General features: G+C 37.3%; 1 protein-coding gene across 2 annotated transcripts in view; it reads left to right on the top strand.

The window, feature by feature from the left end:
- The window catches only part of LOC110575509 (glutamyl aminopeptidase), an 85,482-nt gene extending 63,391 nt beyond the window's left edge, over positions 1 to 22,091 (top strand). The window contains exons 13-21 of one of the 2 annotated variants that reach the window (XM_044912639.1): positions 249 to 385; positions 514 to 569; positions 7,908 to 8,058; positions 9,112 to 9,185; positions 9,296 to 9,400; positions 9,483 to 9,653; positions 11,482 to 11,622; positions 20,645 to 20,723; positions 21,735 to 22,091. In XM_044912639.1, the coding sequence (XP_044768574.1) occupies positions 249 to 385; positions 514 to 569; positions 7,908 to 8,058; positions 9,112 to 9,185; positions 9,296 to 9,400; positions 9,483 to 9,653; positions 11,482 to 11,622; positions 20,645 to 20,723; positions 21,735 to 21,878 (1,058 nt within the window). In that variant the 3' untranslated portion in view covers positions 21,879 to 22,091. The remainder of the gene's footprint in view (positions 1 to 248; positions 386 to 513; positions 570 to 7,907; positions 8,059 to 9,111; positions 9,186 to 9,295; positions 9,401 to 9,482; positions 9,654 to 11,481; positions 11,623 to 20,644; positions 20,724 to 21,734) is intronic. The other variant, XM_044912640.1, reaches the window with a different exon arrangement.
- The last annotated feature ends 643 nt before the right edge of the window (positions 22,092 to 22,734 follow it).

Here is a 22,734-nt window from a genome sequence, read left to right as displayed (position 1 = left end):
GAAGTACAAGTCACAAATCACAGGACACTTATTTACATTGGTTATTTTTTTTTCAGCTCACGCACTACAGTGACATTCTAAAGTTAGGCAACTAAATAAGAATTAAGCTTTGGGGCTTTGGATCCAAATCAAACTTGACTCCTTGAGCTGATATTTCTTTTCTTTTCTTCTGACCCTCTGGGCCTAATTTCTCTGTGTTTACAGTATATGCAAACATGTTTCTCATTAGTGTTTATTTACCACCACAGGAATCACTTTGAACTCTTCTAATCCTGCTGGAAATGGTTTTCTCAAAATAAACCCAGATCATATTGGGTTTTATCGTGTAAATTATGAAGTAAAAACCTGGGAAAGGATAGCTACCAGTCTTTCCATCAGGCACACGGTAAGAGTAACAGTGGTTGTAAATTGTTTTATTTTTGTTCTAAGAACAGTGTCTTGATGATATTATTTTTTTCAACATGCTTTGCTTCAGGAATTGTGCTACTTACCTCTTTTTCTTCTCCTTTTCAGGACTTTTCTTCTGCTGACCGTGCAAGTCTTATTGATGATGCTTTTGCCTTGGCAAGGTGAGTTTTGGAATGAGATTAGACTGTGGATTTTGTCATAAATCTCTTTTCTTGATGAATTGCAATGAAGTTTAAGTATTAATTATAGTTTAAAATATCCAAAGTCACTATTTATAACATTATTGTTTTCCTTAACTCTCTTTTTTAAAACTCACATAAGCCTCATAGCCAAAATACTGAAATTTGCTCTTAGCAGACACACAAAAGCTCACCTACCCTATTGACTTTGAGTAGCGTTCATCTATATCAGAGCCCTTGAGCTAATTAGGAGTGACATTTACAAGTGCTCAAAAGTGCACCTTCATAATTTGATTTAATAAAACGACAATGTGTTTCATTAACTTACTTCTATGAGCCTAAGCCCACTGTATGAGTTTATGGCTAGAGTTGTCAACTCTTGTTCAGGTCATCAGGGTAAGAAGAATGAGACATGGTGCTCTAGGATTGATCAGAATTAAGGTACCGCTTAAGAAATTTGACTTTTTTGGTTTTCATGTCTTGAAGGTGACCTACACTTAGAAAAAAAAAACCATCAACGTAGATTAGGGAAATGAAGAAGTAGTAACCACAGTATCTTTGAGATTTTTTGTTTTGTTTTGTTTTCAAGTAGTCTGACACTACTAATTCAACAAGTGTTTGTTGAATTTCTGGTACTTCTGTAGGAGCTAGGGCTGGCTTTTAGTGGCCTCATCCTAGATGCAAGCAGTGTACTGAGTGAGTGTACTGAGAATGAGATGCTACTTCCTCAGAAAGCCTTCACTGGCCCCTTTGTCTAGGTTGGGTGTCCCTTTCGCAGGCCCCTGTGTTTCGCCACAATATTATACTGTCATTTCTTATTAACAGTCCATCTCACCTACCTAATTGTAAGTTATGTGAGGGTAGGCACCCAGATCATGTTCCTGTTTATTTTATTCCCGGCTTCTAACTGTGACTGGCCCAAGGCAGAAGCTCATTAACTATGAGCCAAACACATGTCTGAAAGATAGTATACCAGCACTCTAAAGGCCTGGGAGAACTATTTTCCACAGACTTCCTAGATGAGATACTGGAAGTCAGAAAACCTTCTTGACATTTTTTAAGGAGGGGATGGATAGGGTTATAAAACAGGCTCTGGAACGATTAAGATCTTGGTTCTTTAAAACCTGGAGTAAATTTCTTAACCACTCTCTGACTCGATCTCCTTTGGAGAAAAATGGAAATGATCTTAAAAGATTCTTGTGAGAAATAAATGAAATAATGCACGTAAAGCACCTCAAATAATGTCTGGCCTATAGCAAGTGCTTAATAAAGTGTACCACTTGACTGTACCAGACACTGCATAGGCCTGGGAAATTAAGTGGTAAAGGAAGATAATCAATATTAAAAAATACAATAGAACCCTTAAGAATTCTTTTGGGGGAAAACTCTCCTAGGAATGCATCATGACTTTTTCCAAAGCTTGGCATCTTGGCTTTTAGCAATTACACAGAACTACAATATCTTTATAATTTAATTCTCATCAAAACACAACGCAGACAGTTCTTTTTGCTTTAAGAAGCGAAAGCCTCTTGAACACGTCTCTATGGGGCACTGTGTATAAAGCAAATAATTCACACAATTGAAAGACTTTCCTTGCATTTGCTCAGCTCCTTGGCCGTAGCCCCGTAAAATTTTGGAAAGATATGGGAAGGAAGAATGTGAAACTCATTTGAAAAACAAAAAATATGTAGAATCACACAGCAACGGGTCTGGAAAATACCTGAGCAATCACCTGAGCTATTCAGTTATCACCCAATTTCCTTCTGTAACACATGAAGGAAACAGGACTCAGGGAAGTAGAGTCCACCAGTGTTAGCTACAGCTAAGTGCAGTTCCCTCAGAAACTTTAGGGAGAAAATAGGGGAAACATGTAGTTAAACAGTAAGTGCCTGTGGTAGGATAAGAAGTTATACAGTTCTACTTGGGTGTTCAAAAAAGAAATGTAACTATCATGTTTCATAAGCAGGGCTAAAAGAGTGCCTCTAAATATAAAAGTATTGTTGATTCCCCTGTCCCCAAATTTGAGGAGCTAGTACTCTTACTGCCCCAGATGAATATCCAGATGGGCTCATTTGTTCAAGACAAGGAATAAAAATTCTCCCAACCACTTCAAGTCCCTCAGACAGGCTTAGTTTGAGTTTGAGCCCAGTTCAGTAAAACGATCAAAGTTACCAACTGCATTTAAAGTTCCTCCCTGCCCCCAACTCAGGCTGGTGTCTGGCCAGCCACCTGCAGTGGGAACCAGGTGCTTGATGTCTTTGCCATTTTGTTGCATGGAACTTCCGCTCCTCACTCACCAGGCTGCCTCTGATTCCTCCAGAGCTAAGGCAAGGAGAGCAGGGAGGGAGAGCAGGTGAAGGGAGAAAAAGATCCTGACATGCTGTCTATGTTTGGCCCTCTCTGGACTTTGAAGATGTTTAATACTGACTCATTTTCTTGTGTGCTGTTTTCATGGGGTATTTGCCATCCATACCCATTTTTATTGCTAAGAGTCTTTCTCTTGCAGTTCCTTGAAGTGGGTAAGTGAAAACCTCTGAACCACGACTGGCCCATAGGAAGTATTCACATATCTTTTCCCCCAACAAAATCTGGGAGGATGAGCCACCCCATGCAGTCTTATCTCTTCACTCTGAGGTTAGAGCGGTAGTCAGCCGCAGTCTCTTATCCTTTAGATTTCTCAGGGTATCAGACACCAGGCCACTGTGCCCCCAAACTCCAAGATAAAGGAGGTAAAACTCTTCAAGTGATTTCATCAAAGCCCTTTTTCCTAGGCATTATGTGAGGGGAAAAGCCTCCTGCAACCCCCTCTCCCCTGTGGGAGGAGAGCATTCACAGTACCCTGACAACTCTCCCCCACGAAGCCCTCTGTTAAAGCCCTCATTCTGCCCCTAGCCTCTCCAATGCCCTTAATAGGCTGGTGATGGGTTATCAGCTAAGGGTCACAAAAATCTCTCCTGACCATGTTCGTTCCAATTTGGTGGGCCTGCATCTTACTTTGGGGTTTAGGCCAACCGGCCTGGTTTGGGGGTTAGGCAAGGGGCCTTGCCAAAACGGAGACAGAAAGAATCCTTTTTGTCCACCTGTTACAGTAGGGTTTTCCTTTTCAATAGCTTCCATTGTGCTCTGTATCCCACTGTGTGCTAAAGCCAGGAAGAGGGTGAGGAATAACATAAGGGAAAGAAGAGAGCACTAGCTAACAAGCCAGTGGGTGGGAGCAGGAGTCTCTAGGTGAGGAAAGAATGGCAGAAAGAATGGCTTAAAAGGCCACCAAAGCTAATGATCCAAACAGAATTTCAGCCTGGCTTCACAAAGCAGGGTCCCCATGATATCCAAGGTGAGGAGCAAGTTAGCAAATAAAGGCCACCAAGTGAACATCAGCCACACCAAGATTACAGACCTCTAGGGTCACTGGTTTTACCATTTTACAGGTGTTTGCCGAGGTAACCAAGCACAACACAGAATTGGATAAGCCACTTCACCCTCCTACCCCCCACCCTCATGCTACCTTTTAAAGAAAGGAGAAGTAGGGTAATCAGAAAGACTCCAAAAAGGACCTAGTTGTTTGCAAAAAGACTGTTATAAGCCAGAAATCTGAATTTAGTTGGCAAGTGAACACTGAGAAATCAGGCACAATGGGGATGTTTTGAAATTCTCCATACCACCAAAGGCTTTGCTGGGAAAGAACATGAGCACATCGGGTCAGCTGCATCCACCTAGGCACCTCTCCGAACCGTTTCTAATGTCCCAGTGAAGAGGGACATTTGATAAGACACTATGCTTAACTCAGCTTCTCTGAGGACTGTACTGTACTTCCAGGTCACACCCAGGGAAGCAAAAACAAACCTTTTGTTATAGGATCCCCCAAACTTCCTGGGTGCCTCAGCCCAAGATAGGAAGGCAAGAATTCTCTCATTAGATCCATTTGTCCTTTTTCCCATCAAGTTTGGTGGGAACTTTTGTTAAGTATAGCCTCCATTTTCTCCAGATGATAGGAACTTCTATGATTTAAGTCCATCAGGCATGGCTTTTACTAGATGGATGGAAGATTTTTAAATGAAGAAAATTATTGGAACACCTGGGTGGCTTAGTCCATTAAGTGTCTGATTTCAGCTCAGGTCATGATCACAAAATCCTGGGATCAAGCCCCACATCAGGCTCCCTGCTCAGTGGGGAGTCTGCTTCTCCCTCTCCCCCTCCCTGCTCATGTTCTCTCTCTCTCGCTCACTCTCTCAAATAAAAAAAATTTTAAAAAGATTTTATTTATTTATTGAGAGAGAGAGGGGGAGGGAGAGAGCACGAGTGAGGGAGAGGAATAGAAAGAAAAGGAGAAGCAGACTCCCCACTGAGCAGGGAGCCTGACGAGGGACTCCATCCCAGGACCCTGGGATCCTGATTTGAGCCAAAATCAGATGTTTAACCAACTGAGCCACCCAGGCGCCCAAAAAATCTTTAAAAAAAATAAAAATAAAATAAAATTCTTAACCATATCTGACTTCCAGAACTGCGGTATGCCTATGGATTTAACAAATGGAGTTTGAGACTCAAAGTTGCATAAGAATGCTGTCTTAGGTTGAGCTCCCTAGAAGCAGAGTATGAAATGCAGGTTCATGTACATGTAGTTTATTGAGAGAGTCTTCTCATGAAATAGGAAGTATGAAAAGCAGGATGGGGCAGGGATAAAAAGCTGAGCCATGATATGGTCTGAGATGGAGTCTAGCTTTGCCAGAATCCACTAGAAAGCTATGAATTGTGTTGTAGAGTAGGTCCAATTTGAGGGAAGCAGGCTGGCTTGTTGCCTTCCTGAATCAGAAAATTAATGGCATGGGGTGGAGGGATTGCATTACCTCTTAGGCAAGATGGATCTATTTGGCCGAGGGCTCTTCTCTCAAGAAGGTGGCAGCTGTGAGCCAACAGAGCACTGTAAGGGGATCTGAGAAGGGCACTAGAGATGTCTTTGTTCTCAAAACCAGGTCTTCACATGTGGTCCCATCAGTATCAACACCGCCTAGGAGCTTGTGAGAAATGCAAATTCTTAGGCTCTACTCCAAACCTGCTAAATCAGAAACTCGGGCGGGGGGGTCCGGGAGTATATGATTTAATGAACTTTCCAGGTGTTGTTGATAGTTGCTCAAATTTGAGAATCATAATTCTAAATGATACTGCTCTTCCTCTGAGAATCAAATACCAGTAGGAGCTACAGAGTAACATAATTTGTGGGAAAAGAAAAGTACATCAGCTATCTCCTCAAAATGTTATCCCTATAATAACCAGCAAAAATTCACTCCCAGTCCAATGTTCTGACCATATGACTCAGACTTAAAGAACATAAGTGATACCAGAATGGAACTATTGCATAATTATCAAGTGTGTTGGAAAAATAAGGCAGTAGGATAGAATATCGATTTTCAACATTTGAATACATAGTATTTTCTCAGAACCTCTAACCTTTGGATAATTGGATTCCCTTCTTACTTCTACTTATGCTACCTAATTAACTTATTCATCTGGCCCTGGTAACTGAGACCCATTCCTTCTAATCTTTTCACTTACCTAAAATATACAGGCCACTTGGTTTCTGACCAAATGGTCATTCTTCCTAAACTTTCATTATTCTCTTTGCTAAATTGATCCTCAGAGCAACAACTATCATTCATAAACACCTTAAAAATCACTCGCTTGACATGGTTTTGCTCTATCCACCAGGGAAAATAGAGAATCATTAAAATTAGAAAATTCTCAAGTTTCAAATATCAACACAAAATTCTATAATTTTTCTTACTTAACAGACAGACATTCTCAATAAAACACTCCATTTCTCAGTATTATTTGCGCTTTTATTAAGGGAGGCTGCATGCTCCAAAATATAATTCTTTCTAAATAAGATCAGGAACTGAGAAAATAGAAGAAATCAGCTCTCTGAACTGAAAACAAACTCTGTTTCATATCTCATTAGTACAAATCAAATGATGCCAAAGATTTTCATTCTTATCAACCTGTCCAATACTACTAGTTCATCCTCTAATCAAACTCTTGGAGAGAAGTCAAGATATAATTACATTCTTCATTCACAAAATACTTTCAAATGTAAATAGCATTCAATGCCTCAGTATTACTAATTCAATAATTCAAAATTTATTTTATTTTATTTTTTTTAAGGATTTTATGTATTTATTTGAGACAGAGAGAATGAGAGAGAGAGAGCACATGAGAGGGGGGAGGGTCAGAGGGAGAAGTAGGCTCCCTGCCGAGCAGGGAGCCCGATGCGGGACTCGATCCGGGGACTCCAGGATCATGACCTGAACCGAAGGCAGTCGCTTAACCAACTGAGCCACCCAGGCGCCCAATTCAAAATTTATTATTTAATTTAAACTTTCAAAATGTAATTTGAAAAGACGGAATTACCATCTAAGGTTCTTTTTAAAACCTAGGCTAAAATTTGAGGCATAACAGATTTCTGAAAACAGTATTTCAAAAGGTTCTAGAATCTCTTTTAAGGAAGAAAAAATTTGATTCTTTAAACTTTGAAATGTCAATAGGAACTTCAAATTTTGTGGAGGAACAAAATCCATTTTTATTTATCAATATTGTTTGAAAATGTATGAAAAAGGAAGTGTTTTAATGGGAAAAACAAGTTCAGTTGGAATGTTTTAAACATTCATAATTCACGAGTATTGTTATGTTTCGTCTTCATATCAAAGGTAAATAATTTCAGTAAGATATAATTATCATGGTGCATTTGTAAATTATTTTCTTATGAAGTATTTTTTAAAGATTTATTTATTTATATATTTAGAGAGTGGTGGGGGGCAGAAGGAGAGGAAGAGAGAAAATCTCAAGCAAACTCCTTGCTCAGCATGGAGCCCGACATGGGGCTCGATCCTACAACCCTGAGATCATGACCTGAACTGAAATCAAGAGTCTTTTACCTAACCAACTGAGACACCCAGGCGCCCCACATTTATATATTATAATCGGTTTGTGTCTATTCATCAATATTAACCATAGCTGAATGGCTTTTGTTTTATCCAGAATTTTGCCTCAGTGATTTTTCAAATGTACTTTTTAATGTTCTGTCTTCCTCTTTACTATTGAATATATGAAAGCACTAAGACATCATTGTGAACAAACCTCTTTGATTGGGTCCCCCAAAATAAACACATTTTCTTAATTGCTTAATAGAAGGGTTCTCATTAACACTGAATTCTATGATTTCCATATTAGTACTTTTAGTCAAATGAGTACTAGTCTATGGGTGGATTTTTGTTTTGTTTTGTTTTTAGTCTATGGTTTTTAATTAAAGGTTTTTTTTCTCTTCCTTAGAGCTCAACTTCTAGATTATAACATGGCTCTAAACCTGACCAAGTATCTCAGACTGGAAGAAGATTTTTTACCATGGCAGAGAGTAATTTCAGCCATAACCTATATCATTAGCATGTTTGAAGATGATAAAGAACTATACCCTGTGATTGAGGTGATGTTAATGCTATATCTTATGACCATAAGTGTGCAGCAATGAGCAGAATAGGGAGATTTCTGAGACAAGGAGCTTCTGAGAGACACAAAAGCACATCCGTATGCCAAGTGAAATTAAAGGAAAGTACAATGACATGACTAGTCAAACCAGAGATACTATCTCTCTATTTTTTTCAACTTGAAATGTATCAGTATTTCTGGTTCAGTATACCACTTAATGATATATTTTAGTGTTAGAAAGAACACAAGAATTAATATTTTAGTTACAATAGACAAGATACTAACTAGATCCTATTTTCAATGATTTATCTATGTTAAAATGAATTTATTCTTACTAAAATATAACATTATATTTCCTTATTCTTGCTGCTGTTATTTCCACATTGAGATTTTATTATAGGATAGTCATTCTAAATACTTTGCTTTGGGGTTTCTGCAGCACTTTGGTACGACACTTGCAATTTTAAGGAAATTCTGGATTCAAAGCTCTAGCTCTTTTACCTACTAAATGAAAGAACTTGGACAAATGATTTAATATTTGTGAGTCTTCATTTCCTTTGTACAATAGGAATGTTGGCACTTCCCTGCCTATGGCAATGGGATAGTATAGATCATATAAAATAAACATCCTTTGTAGATCCAAAGGCGGTATACATATATCAGTTATCACTATTTTTATTTCATCAATACTTTATTAATCTTCTTAGTGCAGTAAGTATGTCAGGTGTTACTCCATTTCTTAGAAATGTTAACTGAAAAGTAGAGGTTAAAAGGGGCTTACCTTAAATTTTATGAAACATTAGAGGATTCCAGGATGTTCTTATCTTCACTTCTGAAGATAAGAACATCCTGGAAATGTTATAATCTAGAAGATAAAAACAAAATTTGCCATGTGATAAGAACTGAAAACATCCTTTTCCTAAGGAAAGGCCCAAAGTCCTCTGAACTAGTAGGAAAGAAGATTACAACAGGGGGCTGTAGATCATAATAAATGAGAACCTGTTGATAAATAGTAAATTATTACTCATTGTACATGGTGCTTTTATTTCAGAAATACTTCCAAAGTCAAGTGAAGCCCACTGCAGATTTTCTGGGATGGAATGATGACGGAGACCACCTTACAAAGTTATTTCTTACATTTTTAAAATTAATTTTCATTTAATATTTGTTTGTGTATGTTAAAACATGTTAAAAAGTGCTCATGTCCCCAGCTTTGTGTGTGTTTGTTTTTTAAGGTTACTCCGTGCATCCGTGTTAGGGCTTGCGTGCAAAATGAAAGATCAAGAAGCCTTGGACAATGCTACCCAATTATTTCAGCAGTGGCTAAGTGGGACTGTAAGGTGACTGTTCATGTGTTCATTTCTAGAGGATTTCAAACTTAAAAATGAAGAATTAAAATCTCTGAAACACTGTTTCTTCTAGGCTTCCTACAAATCTCAGGCTTCTGGTATATCGGTATGGAATGCAGAACTCCGGTAACGAGACTTCATGGAACTACACTCTTGATCAATACCAGAAAACTTCATTAGCTCAGGAAAAAGAAAAACTGTTGTATGGATTAGCATCGGTGAACAATGTTACTCTTTTGTCAAGGTAAATTTTTTTTCATTCATATGAGTGGCATGTGATGGTTTATGTGTCACGGTCACTTTAAGATGTGAATTAAAGTATGATACATTTCCAAGAACATCTATTAAAATTTATTTTCCTGGCAAGAAACAAAGTATCCATGTAAGAGTGGAATAAAGAAATGTAATCTCATATGAAAACATTCTGGGAGTAGGCAGTTTCTAGTTGTGAGCAGTGGTTCAACATTTTCATTCAGGACCTGGGGTATTTCTCTTTCTGTTCTGCCATCCTCAACATGTTGGATGTCTCATAACCTCTAAAGCTCCAAATGTTTTTCTTTGCACAAATATGTTCAGTGAAAGAAGAACAAGAACAAAAGAGTTCCTCCTCACAAGACTTTGTCTTTTATGCTAAAGGTGAGTTATCTCTGCTTCCCCTCATAACCAGAACTGGATCACACTTGATCATTCTGGGTTATACTCTAGGTCTACCACTTGATCATTTGCCACCTAGGATGAACTTGAATTCCTTTGACTGATTTGAGTCATCACCATACTCTGAGGCTGGGGTAGGAGCCTACCTACTTCCCTACCATCAAGGATACCTTGATCCAAGCCCAGAACAAAATTGGTTTCTGTCATCAGAGAAGAAATATGTGCACAATATGCATACACACACACACAAAATGTATTTATATTCCACTCAGAAAGACCGCTTGAAGCGCACCTATGAGTCTTCTGCCATTACACATATGCCCCAAATCAACTAGCATCTGCCTTAATTCATTTGTTGCTTAGCTATGGTTTCTGAATTATTTACTGCATTCACTTAACCAACACTTATGAAGTCCTTTCTATGTGTAGGTATATAAATTGTGGGAATAAAAATGAATAAGACATGATATCTATCCTTGAGAAACTTATAGCTCATGAGAGAGGCAGAATATAGATAGGAAATTACGATGCAATAAACAGTTTGTAAGAATAACAGGAAGGAAAGCCAACAATACTCCTTCATTATCTTGCTTTGGGGTAGATGTCAATTCTCTTGCTCTTGGCCCTAAAATAGTCTATCAAGAACTTGATCATTTTGCCATTCCATAAAACATCATATTGATCCATTATTTTGATGGCACTGTGCTGATTATCTGATGAGAAAATTAGCAAGTGCTTACATGCCTTACTAAGACTCTTGTGAATTAGAGGATGAGTGATAAGTTCCACAAAAATTCAAGACTACCACTAAAGGTGCAGTTTCTGGAAGTTCAATGGTCTAGAGTATGTCAAGATATTCCCTCTAGGTACAGCTATGGCATAGAGTTAATAAAACCATGAGAGACCATGGACTCTGAGAAACAAACTGAGGGTTCTAGAGGCGAGGGGGGTGGGGGATGGGTTAGCCTGGTGATGGGTATTAAAGAGGGCACATTCTGCATGGAGCACTGCGTGTTATACGCAAACAGTGAATCATGGAACACTACATCAAAAACTAATGATGTCATGTCTGGTGATTAACATAACATAATAAAAAAAAGAAAAAATCTATTGATCTGGTCACTTAATTTATCTTGGACTTCTTTGCATTAGACTATACTTATAGCTAATTAATCTAACCATATAGGTTACTTTAGTTGTTTCTTACAATCTAGGGAAGAACAAATAAGATGTAACTGCTATTCATTAGAAAATAAAAGAATAAATACTTTCCCTTAATTTACTGGCTCTTTTTTTTTTTTTTAGTTCAGGGGGGTAATAGGTAAATGGGTGAAGTGCTTATATACAATAAATTCAATTAATTTTTTAAAAGTTTATAGTTAACATTTTGAATTGTTTTTCTATTTGTGTTTTCTTAGATATTTAGATTTGCTCAAGGACCCAAACCTTATTAAAACCCAGGATGTGTTTACAGTCATCCGATATATCTCATACAACAGCTATGGGAAGAATATGGCCTGGAATTGGATTCAGCTCAACTGGGAATATCTAGTCGACAGGTGGGATAATCAGATAATGGCTTGTTGTTCTCTTTGTTTGATACCATCAACAAGTTCTTTCTTTTTCTCTTTGTTGTACTTTCTGTGACATCTATACAATATCTGGAATGGCATATAATTAGAAGTAAAGGATCATGGTATTTTCCTTCTAGGGAAGCAATAAACTAGTTGATTTTAGGCCTAATTCCTTTTCTGGAAATTATTGTTTCCAACTGATCTACAGAGTTCTGAAATCTGGAGAGATGCCTAAATTGTATTATTTTTAGTTTGGTTAAAACAAGTTAAGGTAACTCTCTCTGTTGTGTTAGCACCTACTATAATGCCAGGCACGTATTCTCAAGATTTAATGAAAATGAAGCGAGTTTCTGGACTTGGGTTCAAATTGGAGGCTTATATCTTACTGAGCTTATATGGATGATAACTCTTATCTCCCTTGACCAGATAATTATACTTTAGGTATTAAAGGGACCTATATTTCCCAGGCAATAGCAATTTTAAAATGGGAAGTAGAAAGGACAAGAGAGGAGCAAATCAAACTAAAGAGATGCTTTCCCAAATTTCTTATTTCTTCAGCCCCATTTAGAAGAAATGTTGCTATTCTTGTTCCTAATCCTCTAAATTTAGTGGTTATTCCTATTAAAATTTTTTTTTACAGACTATAAAGTAGAATCTAGATTATATATCCAAATAAATGTGTAAACATTGACCGAAAGACCCTTACTGTCTGTAATCTGGGAAACAGTTATCCTCCCCTAATCGCTCCTGTTTTCCCGTCAGCACTAACTCATTGATAATGACTGCCTTATCAGAAATACTAACTATGAAGATAACTTTTATTTCCATTCTCTTTTCTACCCCACAATTCACCAGGCTGCCATTAGGTTCATTCACATTTCTCATCGTTCTGAGATCCAGATTATACCTGTATCTTTCAACTAAGATACCCTACATTGCTTGTGCCTATTTGTGATGAAGTTTTGCCTTTTCTGTTCTTACAGTGATGGAGTGTAACTGTTCATCCATCTCTATAAAAATTAACTGGCATGTATGTGTGTGTGTGTCTGTGTATAATGCTTTGTCCATCTGTTTATAACTGTTTCAATGAAACGCATGACTTAGAATTAATAAATCTTCCTATTGAGAACATGTTATCTGAAGGTAACACTTCATGTTATGCAAGCCAGTACATTGCATTTGCTTAATATATGCCTACTGAAATGTACTGAGTATTTTGTTTTAATCAAAAAGACTATAAGTCTTTCATTTTTTTGGTACACGATGCAGGAAACCTATGCAGATGAAGAAGAATGCTTACTTTTGAATTATTGTAAAAAGATAAGTAAATAATGTTCCATTTTGCATAATAAAATGGCGATTCCCTTATTGTTTATTAAATATAAAGTACTTTTCAAGGCCTATTTGAATAGTTTTGGTGTGATTTATTTCAAAGAAGATATTTTTCATTTTAAAAAATTAGTTCATTGTCATACCTCTTAATAATTAATAACTAGAAAAAACAGGTGTTATTTTGTCATAAAAGTCATAAACATCTGACCCTAAAATAAATTAATTAGACCTAATCTTGAATTAAAAAAAAATAATAAATTGATATACTATTCCCAGTGCTAGTTCCAAAACCCTTGCTCAAGGCTTTTCATATTTCTTCATAGTCTAATGAATTAATTCTCATGAGGTATTATTTCACATAGCCTCAAACATAAAAGTATATTACAACCACATGTTGGACACAAAAATAACACCCAATATTAATTATGGTTAGTTTGAATAAATAGAACTTCCCTGCTAAAATTGGATAGGATGAATTAAACAAAAATGAGCAAGCTTTATACAAATATTTCCAAACTCTTGAATATTTTCCAGAATTCAGGATGAGTGATTTTCCTGCCTAGGTTCCTGAACAATTTATTGTCATCCTAAAATAAATAAGCTGCTTTTTTACAAAGGGTTTTGTCATGTAATTTTTATGACAACTGATGGCCACACCACTAATGCCCTTTCTAGTTTGAGACTTAATCAAAAAGTTCCAAAGATATTTCTGCAATTAGTCTTTGCTTTTGTTTATTCCAGTAAGGTCTTAGATGAAACTGTGAAGATGAATGAACTCAATAAGTCAGTAGTGTGGTGTGCTAAGTTTTGATTTTAATTTATGACTATGGTTGAAAATTAAGTCAATGGGACATGACTGAAACCATTTAAAGACTGCCTCAAAGACCAAGAAAATTAGTAAGAATTTAATTAAAAGTTTTATGTGCATTGAAATAATTTCTTTTGGGTAATATAATAATACTTATGTAAGTATTAAGTCCAAGAAGATGATTGTTATATAATACTATTTTTTAATATTTAAGATAAATCCTTATTTTAGTTTTAAAAGTAATTAACATGATAAATATACAGCATGTTTCCCTTTAAATGTTACACTTCATATGCTATTGGTTTATTGGGATAAACATATTTTGTTCTTACATTTTTATTATTTATACAGGGAGTTGCAGTCTCTATTCAATCTATTCATTGCTAGTTCCCCAAAATATCCTCTAATTTGTAGTCACTAGGAACAAAACAGAAAAGGAATATTATAGAGTTATAGAAGGTCACTGAGAAAAATTGTTTTCTTACCTCTAATTAACAGACTTTCTTTGAATCTACAGAATATCATTATAGCAACTTAGTGTGATTTCCTTTTTTAAATCCCCCATTTTCTTATTATAAAATGGGTAGGTATTTTTTTTGCACAAAATACAGATAAGCAAATATAGGGATATAAAAATCACCTGTGATTCCACCACCTAGAAATAACCCTTGTCAGGAGCGCCTCAGTGGCTCAGTCGTTAACTGTCGGCCTTAGACTCAGGTCCTGGGATCCAGCCCCACATCAGGCTCCATGCTCAGCGGGAAGCCTGCTTCTCCCTCCTCCCTTCCCTCTCCTTGTGTTCCCTCTCTCACTGTCTCTCTCTCTGTCAAATAAATAAATAAATAAATAAATAAATAAATAAATAAATAAATAAAATCTTTAAAAAGAAGTAACCTTTGTCACACTACTGTTTTCCTTGAGACATTTTTCTATGGCTGTTTATTTACAGAAATGGAATCATATGATGCATATGGTTTTATAACCTGCTTCTCCCCCTGCATCATCCTCTATCGTGGATGTCTTTTCATGTCTTTAAGTATGCTTCCTCAATGTTATTTTTGATGCTCAATCATATTTCAGTGTATAGATATATCTTAGTTTATTTAGCCAATCTCTATCTGTTGGATAATAAAACTCTTCCAAACTTTCTGATGAATGTTGCAGAATGGCCACCCAGAAAAAAATTTACTATTAACTTTGCCCATTTTTCCAACCCTTGCTAACACTGAGGGCTGTCTTTAGAAATATCCTTGCTAATAAAAGACCTAAATGTGAGATAGGAAACCATCAAAATCTTAGAGGAGAACACAGGCAGCAAGGTCTTTGACCGTAGCCATAGCAATTTCTTATTAGACATGTCACCAGGGGCAAGGGAAACAAAAGCAAAAATGAACTATTGGGACTTATCAAGATAAAAATATTCTGCACAGCAAAGGAAACAATCAACAAAACTAAAAGGCAGCCTACTGAATGGGAGAAGATACTTTCAAATAACATCTGATAAAGGGGTAATATCCAGAATCTATAAATAACTTATCAAACACAACACCCAAAAAACAAATAGTCCAGTTAAGAAATGGGCAGAAGATATGAACAGACATTTTTCCAAAGAAGACATCCAGATGGCTAACAGACACATGAAAAGGTGATCAGCATCACTCATCATCAGGGAAATACAAATCAAAACCATGATGAGATACCACCTCACACCTGTCAGAATGGCTAAAATTAACAACACAGGAAACAAAAGATGTTGGCAAGATGCAGAGAAAGGGGAACCCTCTTACACTGTTGGTGGGAATGAAAACTGGTGCAGCCACTCTGGAGAATAGTATGGCTGTTCCTCAAAAAGCTAAAAATAGAACTACCCAATGATCCAGCAATTGCACTACTAGGTATTTACTCAAAGGATACTAAAATACACATTTGAAGGAATACATGCATCCTTGTCACCTCACTTCTGTCCTATTTCTACTTCACCAAGCTCTAAATGTTGTTCTTATCTCTTCATCTTCACTGCCAGAGTCCAATCTACCACTACCTTTTGCTGGGACTCCCCAATGTCTATAGCATCATTATCAACAATAAGCAAACTATGGAGAGGGGCCAAATGTCCATCAACTGATGAATGGATAAAGAAGAGGTGGTGGATGGGATACTACTCAGCCATCAAAAAGAATGAAATCTTGCCATTTGCAATGACCTGGGTGGAGCTAGAGTATATTATGCTAAGCAAAATAAGTCAGTCAGAGAAAGACAAGTACTATAGGATTTCACTCATATGTGGAATTTAAGAAACAAAACGGATGAGCATTCAGGAGGGGAAAAAGAGAGATGGGGGAAACAAATTATGAGAGACTCTTAACTATAGAGAACAAACTGAGGGCTGATGGAAGGAGATGGGAGGGCAATGGGATAGATGAGTGATGCGTATTAAGGAGGGCACTTGCTATGATGAGCACTGGGTGTTATGTGTAAATGATGAACCAATGAATTCTCCTCCTGAACCAATACTGAACTGTATGTCAAATAACTAGAATTTAAATTAAAGAAAAACAATATCCTTGCTAACTGAGTATATAAAAACTGATATCTCATTTTATTTTCTTTATTTTTTTATTTTTTAAAGATTTTATTTATTTATTTGACAGAGAGAGAGTTAGCGAGAGCCAGAACACAAGCAGGGGGAATGGGAGGAGGGAGAAGGAGGCTTCCCGCTGAGCAGGGAGCCCGATGCGGGGCTCAATCCCAGGACCCCGGGATCATGACCTAAGCCGAAGGCAGACACTTAACGGCTGAGCCATTCAGGCGCCCCTGATATCTCATTTTAAATTATAATCCTTTTATCCAGTAAATACTGTATAACATCTACTAAAAGCTAGGCACTGCGCTTGGCATTGAAGATACAATAGTAGAAACAGACCTGGATCTCTGTCCTCATGGAGCTTAGGATCTGGTAATGGAGGCCAATATTAATTAAAGAATCACACAAATGCATGTACAATTAAGACTGTAATAACTACAAATAGAAGAAGTTCTGGTCACACTGAAAGAGTGTAAAAGGGGAACTGACCAAGTCAAGAGAATTTGGACATTAAGGGCTTCCCTAAGGAAGTGATGGTTGAGCTGAATTCTAAAGGAAGAGCAGGAGTTACTTAGGTGAACAGGAGGTGAAGCATTCCTGGCTGAATACCTTCTATCAGAAAAGAGAAAAGATAAGGGCCAAACTTTGCAGGGTCAGATGTAAGATCTGGGCTGTTGTTGTAAGAGCAGTGCTAAATCACGAAAGGGTTTTAAGTAAGAAAGTGAAATGCTTGATTTTACTTTGAAAAGAAAGCTCTGGTGGTAAAACACAGACCTAGGTGGGGGCCAGAGTGAATTTGAGAAAAGCGGTCAGAGAGCTATTGGAGGAGTCCCAGCAAAAGGTAATGGTAGATTGGACTCTGGCAATGAAGATGAAGAGATAAGAACAACATTTAGAGCTTGGCGAAGTAGAAATAGGACAGAAGTGAGGTGACAAGGATGCTTTGGTTTCTAGAAAAGGTAAGGAGAAGGAGAACAATGAATTCAGTTTGCTGTTTATGATGTCTTTGAGTCTCTTTTGAGATGTTGAAGTGGAGATTGTTTCAAGGAAGTTATAGTCCCTTGTCAAATGCTACTTAAGAATTGAGTAAATCCAAGACCGAAAAATGCCCATTAGATTTACTGGCATAAAAGCTATTGGTAACTCTAGAAAGAGTTTTTCAGGGGAGTGATGGTGGCAGAACCCAAATTGAAACAAATTAATTAATCAATCAATGGAGAGGAAATGAAGATATGAAATGTAGAGAACTCTCTTGCAAAGTTTGACTATGAATGGGGAGGTGAGAGAAAGGATATTAAGAGAGATGCCAGATCAAGGAAGAGAATTTTTTTCTTTTTCTTTGTGGAAGATAGTTTTAATATGTTTAATATATTTTAAAGCTGATGAGAAAGAGCCAGTGAAGAATGAGAGATTTACTATGTAAGACATAAAAGATTCTTTTAAAAATAAAATTTTTAAGAAAGTGGGGAGAAGTTGGAGCCAATGCACACATGATAGAAGAAAAACAGATGTCTTTGTATGTCTGTAAACTAAAAGATGTAAGAGTTACTATGTATTTTCTCTGTGAATTAGAAGACAAGGTCGTCTTTGTTGGAGAAGGAGGGAAGCAGGAGAATGTCTGGAGGTTTGAAGAGAGTGAAAATACTTGAAAAAAGTAATTCAAGGATTAAGAGAATGAATTGACCAGGGTAATGTAGGAGGACTCTCAATGTGGAGGGTCCATTTAAGATTGATATTCATGAATTTATAGTGAAACATTTTGGAAAAAGTTGGGTGACTTCCCTTGGAAGATTAGCCACCTGGCACAAACACAGAGGAAATGGGCAGTTGATTTCATCCAAAGCTGGAGTTTTGCTAGAAACAAGTTATTAAACTGTAAGGGAGTTTAGGGCTTAGGAAAAAAAAAGGTTATTGAGAGTGGTAGACCATGGAATCTAAACTATGTAAGGAAACAAGTGCAGGAAAAGGAAGAGCTGATGGTCCAGGAGAAAGTAGAGCTAGGGATGGTCAGTGGGCCAGAAATCCAGATGAAGTCAGAGAATGGTCATAGTGAAAACTGAAAGGTAAATTTTATCATGTCTCTAAATTTTAGAGACAGTGTACTTATTGATGATCGCAAGGTATGATCATGGGAATTGGCGGCCAAGGTAAAGAAAATATCACTGGGAATGAGAATGTTAAGAAACTAAGGAGCTGGGATGTTATATTTACCATCCATGTGGACCTTGAAATCACAGCTTGGAATAGAGAGGAAGACTAGGAGTCAGGTGCTAAAGTGTATCACAATTTAGGTGAGGGAGAATAACTAGAAGGAACAGAGGTTTTTAAAAAGAGTGGAGAAATAATGGTCTGGAATCCACAATGGGGGAGCATGAGCACATCAAGTCCATTTCTGACCTGCTTCTATGAAAGATGTGGGGGAAAAAAACGTTCTCCAAATAAGAAGAAATATTCCCTGGAAAGGGATAGTTCCAGAAGGCTAGGTGGAAGGGATCAAGAGATTGGGAGATCTCGGAGTCTGTCAGGGGCGAGGAAGTACAGCATATACATTATTGGGGCAGTGTTGAGAATAGATGCCTCAGAGTCTTATATTTGGGATAATGACTGTTGACATTAAGTAAAGGGAAATTGCTTACATTAGACTAAGACATGAGAGATGAAAGACATGGTGGATTTCAATTCAATGACGTTTATGATAAGAGAGAGCACTGGACCTAGTTCACTGAAAATCATTATTAATTATTAGAACATTTCCTCTTTTTTCCCATTGGTACATTTTCTCTTTATGTTTCTTTTACAAACTGCTGATTCATTTCTTTGACAATTTCACATTGGTGTATTTCTCGCTTTTACCAATTTGTAAGTGTTCGTTGTATAGTGAAAATATTTGCTTTTTCCACAACAAAAAAAAAATGAATTTTGACTTAATTTTATGAGCTTTTTAGCATAAAAATTTAAAAAATACATACGACAAACTTTGTTAGCTTTTAACTCCATGGCTTCTGCTTTTGTTATGTGATAATTTTGAAATGTAAAATTTCTTCTACTGTTTGTTTACCTCTCCCTATAGCGATATGTTTTCTTTTATCCTTCCTCAGCATTCCAGTGGTTCAAAGTTAATACATAATTCTTGTGGTTGTTTTTCTCACACTGTGATTGGTTGCGATGAGATTTTTATCTGTATCACAATCATTTGTATTATGGTCTGTAAGGAAATCTCTGATCCTTGCTCTTTTTTTTTTAAAGATTATTTATTTATTTATTTGACAGAGAAAGACACAGCGAGAGAGGGAACACAAACGGGGAGTGGGAGAGGGAGAAGCAGACTCCCTGCCGAGCAGGGAGCCCGATGCAGGACTCGATCCCGGGACTCCAGGATCATGACCTGAGCTGAAGGCAGTCGCTTAACCAACTGAGCCACCCAGGCGCCCTTGATTCTTGCTCTTTATGAGAGAAAGTACAACAAGGACAGGAATAGAGTATCATCTCTAAAATCCTATCTTTACATTTAGCTTCAAGTGTCTTTGCATGGCCTGACTAATATAGATCATATAGGCTGATACAGACTAATATAGTAGGCGAGTAGCTAATAAAGCTTTTTGAAAGAAGAATAAATAGCTTATATTCAAATTTCTGTACCTGCGGGAAGATGCATGGAGGATTTGTCAGGGTAAAGGGGACTAGAGCTACTTTGCTGTATGGGAAACACAGAAACGCTGCAACGGACATACATAATTATTTCTCACTCATGTTAGTCTCCTGAAGTGAACACTCAAGTCATTAAAGGGTTCTGCCCCACAAGGCCTTACGGCCTTATCCTGTCGGTGTGGCTGAAGCTTGGAAGAAAGGGAAAAAAACAACAAGAAGTCGAGGGCAAGCAATTTTCCTTGACTTAAGCGAGGAGGCAGAGGTTGAACTCCTGTCCCGCTGACGAGAACTGAGGCGCCCGTCCGCACCTGGCTGTGAGGGAGGCGGAGAAATGTAATCTCCATAGGGGTTCTCCTGTGCGCAGGACAAAAGAACAGATCGGGGAAGTCCAACCAGTGGTCCACCACATCTGGGGTGGTGTTGTGGCTCTGTCTACAAAAAGGCTGAAGGATGTACTAAGAATTTTTCCTGAATAGAAATTTTAGATTAAATGTGTTTACTTACTGTGTTTGCTTACTTTGAAAATAACCGTTTTTAAAAACCCGCAAAATCAAAAGGAAATGTCTGCATCTAGAGAAAGGATTTAAAGTTCTTGACACTTATATTCCCTCTTCCTTCTTTAAATTTCTCTTCAGATATACACTCAATGACAGAAACCTTGGAAGGATTGTCACCATAGCAGAACCTTTCAACACTGAATTACAGCTCTGGCAGGTATGAAGTTAAATCCGTCTTAACTTGTCCAGGAAGAACAGAATTAAACTTTTTTTTTTTTCAAATGGAAATGGCATTTTCTCTATTCAGATCTCAGAGGACAAGGAGAAAGTAATAATTTTTATATCTAATTAAATGTAGACTTATTTTTTCTAAACTAAAAACAATTCAAATAACCGAGAAACAAAGTGTAAAAGTTGAGAAAGCTGAGGCCTTGAGAGGCATAGAAGGCCACCTGAGACCTTTCGGCTTACCAAAGCATGGACAGTATGTTTCCCCTTCCTTCATAATTGTAACTTGAAATAAGATGGTCAAGATTTGATTCCTTTCAAAATTCATCGTTTTGGAATTTAAAGATGTTTAGGTTTCAAATATCTCAGTTCCCAGAGGGCAAAATGTTTATTAATATTGGAAAATTGAGATTGTGTGAATTTTCAATGTCTGTATATTACCTATTGGAATGTTAACATTTCTTATGAACAAAATAATTCTTATTTTTGTTAAGTGGCAAACAGTACTATGATTGAGTTTGGGGGAAGGTTTTGGAAGGAAGATGAAAGAGAGAACCAAGATTAACAGAGATGTTATTATGAGGCCTTAATAAAGGAGCTGAAAGTATATTAAAATATTTCCAACCCCTGGAGTGAAAGGCTAAGCAAAGCCCGCATCCCACAGACTGGGTTTTCCAGGGAGCAGGCTGAGGAAGGCACAGAAAATAGAGAAGCAGCAGAAGCTCCGAGGGGCACGCAGCCGCTGGTGTGCTGCTCTCCTTCCCCAAGAGGGCAGATCCTCTCTAGACCTGACGTGCTGCTCAAAGTCCAAAAGCCACAGGCGACGACTGCCAATCTGAGAGACGGGCTCAGTCTAATTGATGCACCAGTACATGTAACTCAGTGTTGTGCGATGAGAATGAATTTCAAGGAAGAAGGAAACCAATCTAGCTTGTAAAAGAAGCCTTGAAGACTACTGGGCTGAAGATGACTTTCTTAATTATTGTCCTCTCTTTTCTAGATGGAGAGCTTTTTCAAAAAATACCCAGATGCTGGAGCAGGAGAAAAACCTAGGGTGCAAGTGCTGGAAACAGTGAAAAACAATATCGAGTGGTTAAGACAAAATAGAAACACCATAAGACAGTGGTTTTTGGATTTACCTTAAGAATGGTTGATGTGTCCAAATATCATATTTTAATTTTGTGAATCTGTTGTTTCTCCTATTATATCTTTGGTGGCCGAATTTATAAGCACTCTGGAGGGAAACTTATACGCAGATACTGCTTTTGCGAAGTAATGTGTTTCTGTGTCTTGCAAAGCTTTTAAATTGTTTATGAAGGAAGATACTAATAGAGTAGTTAATGCACTCAGGGATTTCTTCTAAGTGTACTTCATAGGAGATTCTTTGCAAACTACACAGAATTTAATAGCCATTTTCATGTCTCTATCATTCTTTATATCTTAAATCTGTGAAAATAGAACAATTTGGTCTTAGCTTTACATTTTTAGTACCAAAGAAACACCCCTTAATCTTATCTCTTGATTGAATTTTAAAGCTTAAATACCAGTACTTGAGGGACCAAAGTTACCATCTTAATATTTATTTTATTATTCAGAATTACACATATCTAATATCATTGTATTCACATGTGTCTTACTCCTTTAAATCCTACCAAAGTAACCCAGGTTTAAATTTTACTCAAGGATTGCATGAATTAACCAAAGAAATGGCTATTGCCTTCACTATAAAATCAACAAGAGAACTCTCTTCTCCTTTTTAAAATAAATTTGAATGATTAACCTGAAGAAAATATGTTGTTTTCCAGTGTCACTTTACTCTCAAATAATAATGACTACAGCATTCCCCAAATAATTGAGTGTGAGGCAAATGCAAACCTAGCCTTTTTCATGCTTGGTACTCTGTCGTCCTGTTCCATTCCCTACAAAGCTCCTTCAAATATGCTATGACATTAGAGGGAAGATAGTGCTTAACTTTGCTCCGTGGATTTTAGAGAAAAAAG

The sequence above is a fragment of the Neomonachus schauinslandi genome, chromosome 2, assembly GCF_002201575.2.
Source record: "Neomonachus schauinslandi chromosome 2, ASM220157v2, whole genome shotgun sequence".
Taxonomy (NCBI): Eukaryota; Metazoa; Chordata; class Mammalia; order Carnivora; family Phocidae; genus Neomonachus; species Neomonachus schauinslandi.
Note: the sequence above shows the minus strand (reverse complement) of the source record. Positions and strands in the feature narration are given on the sequence as shown.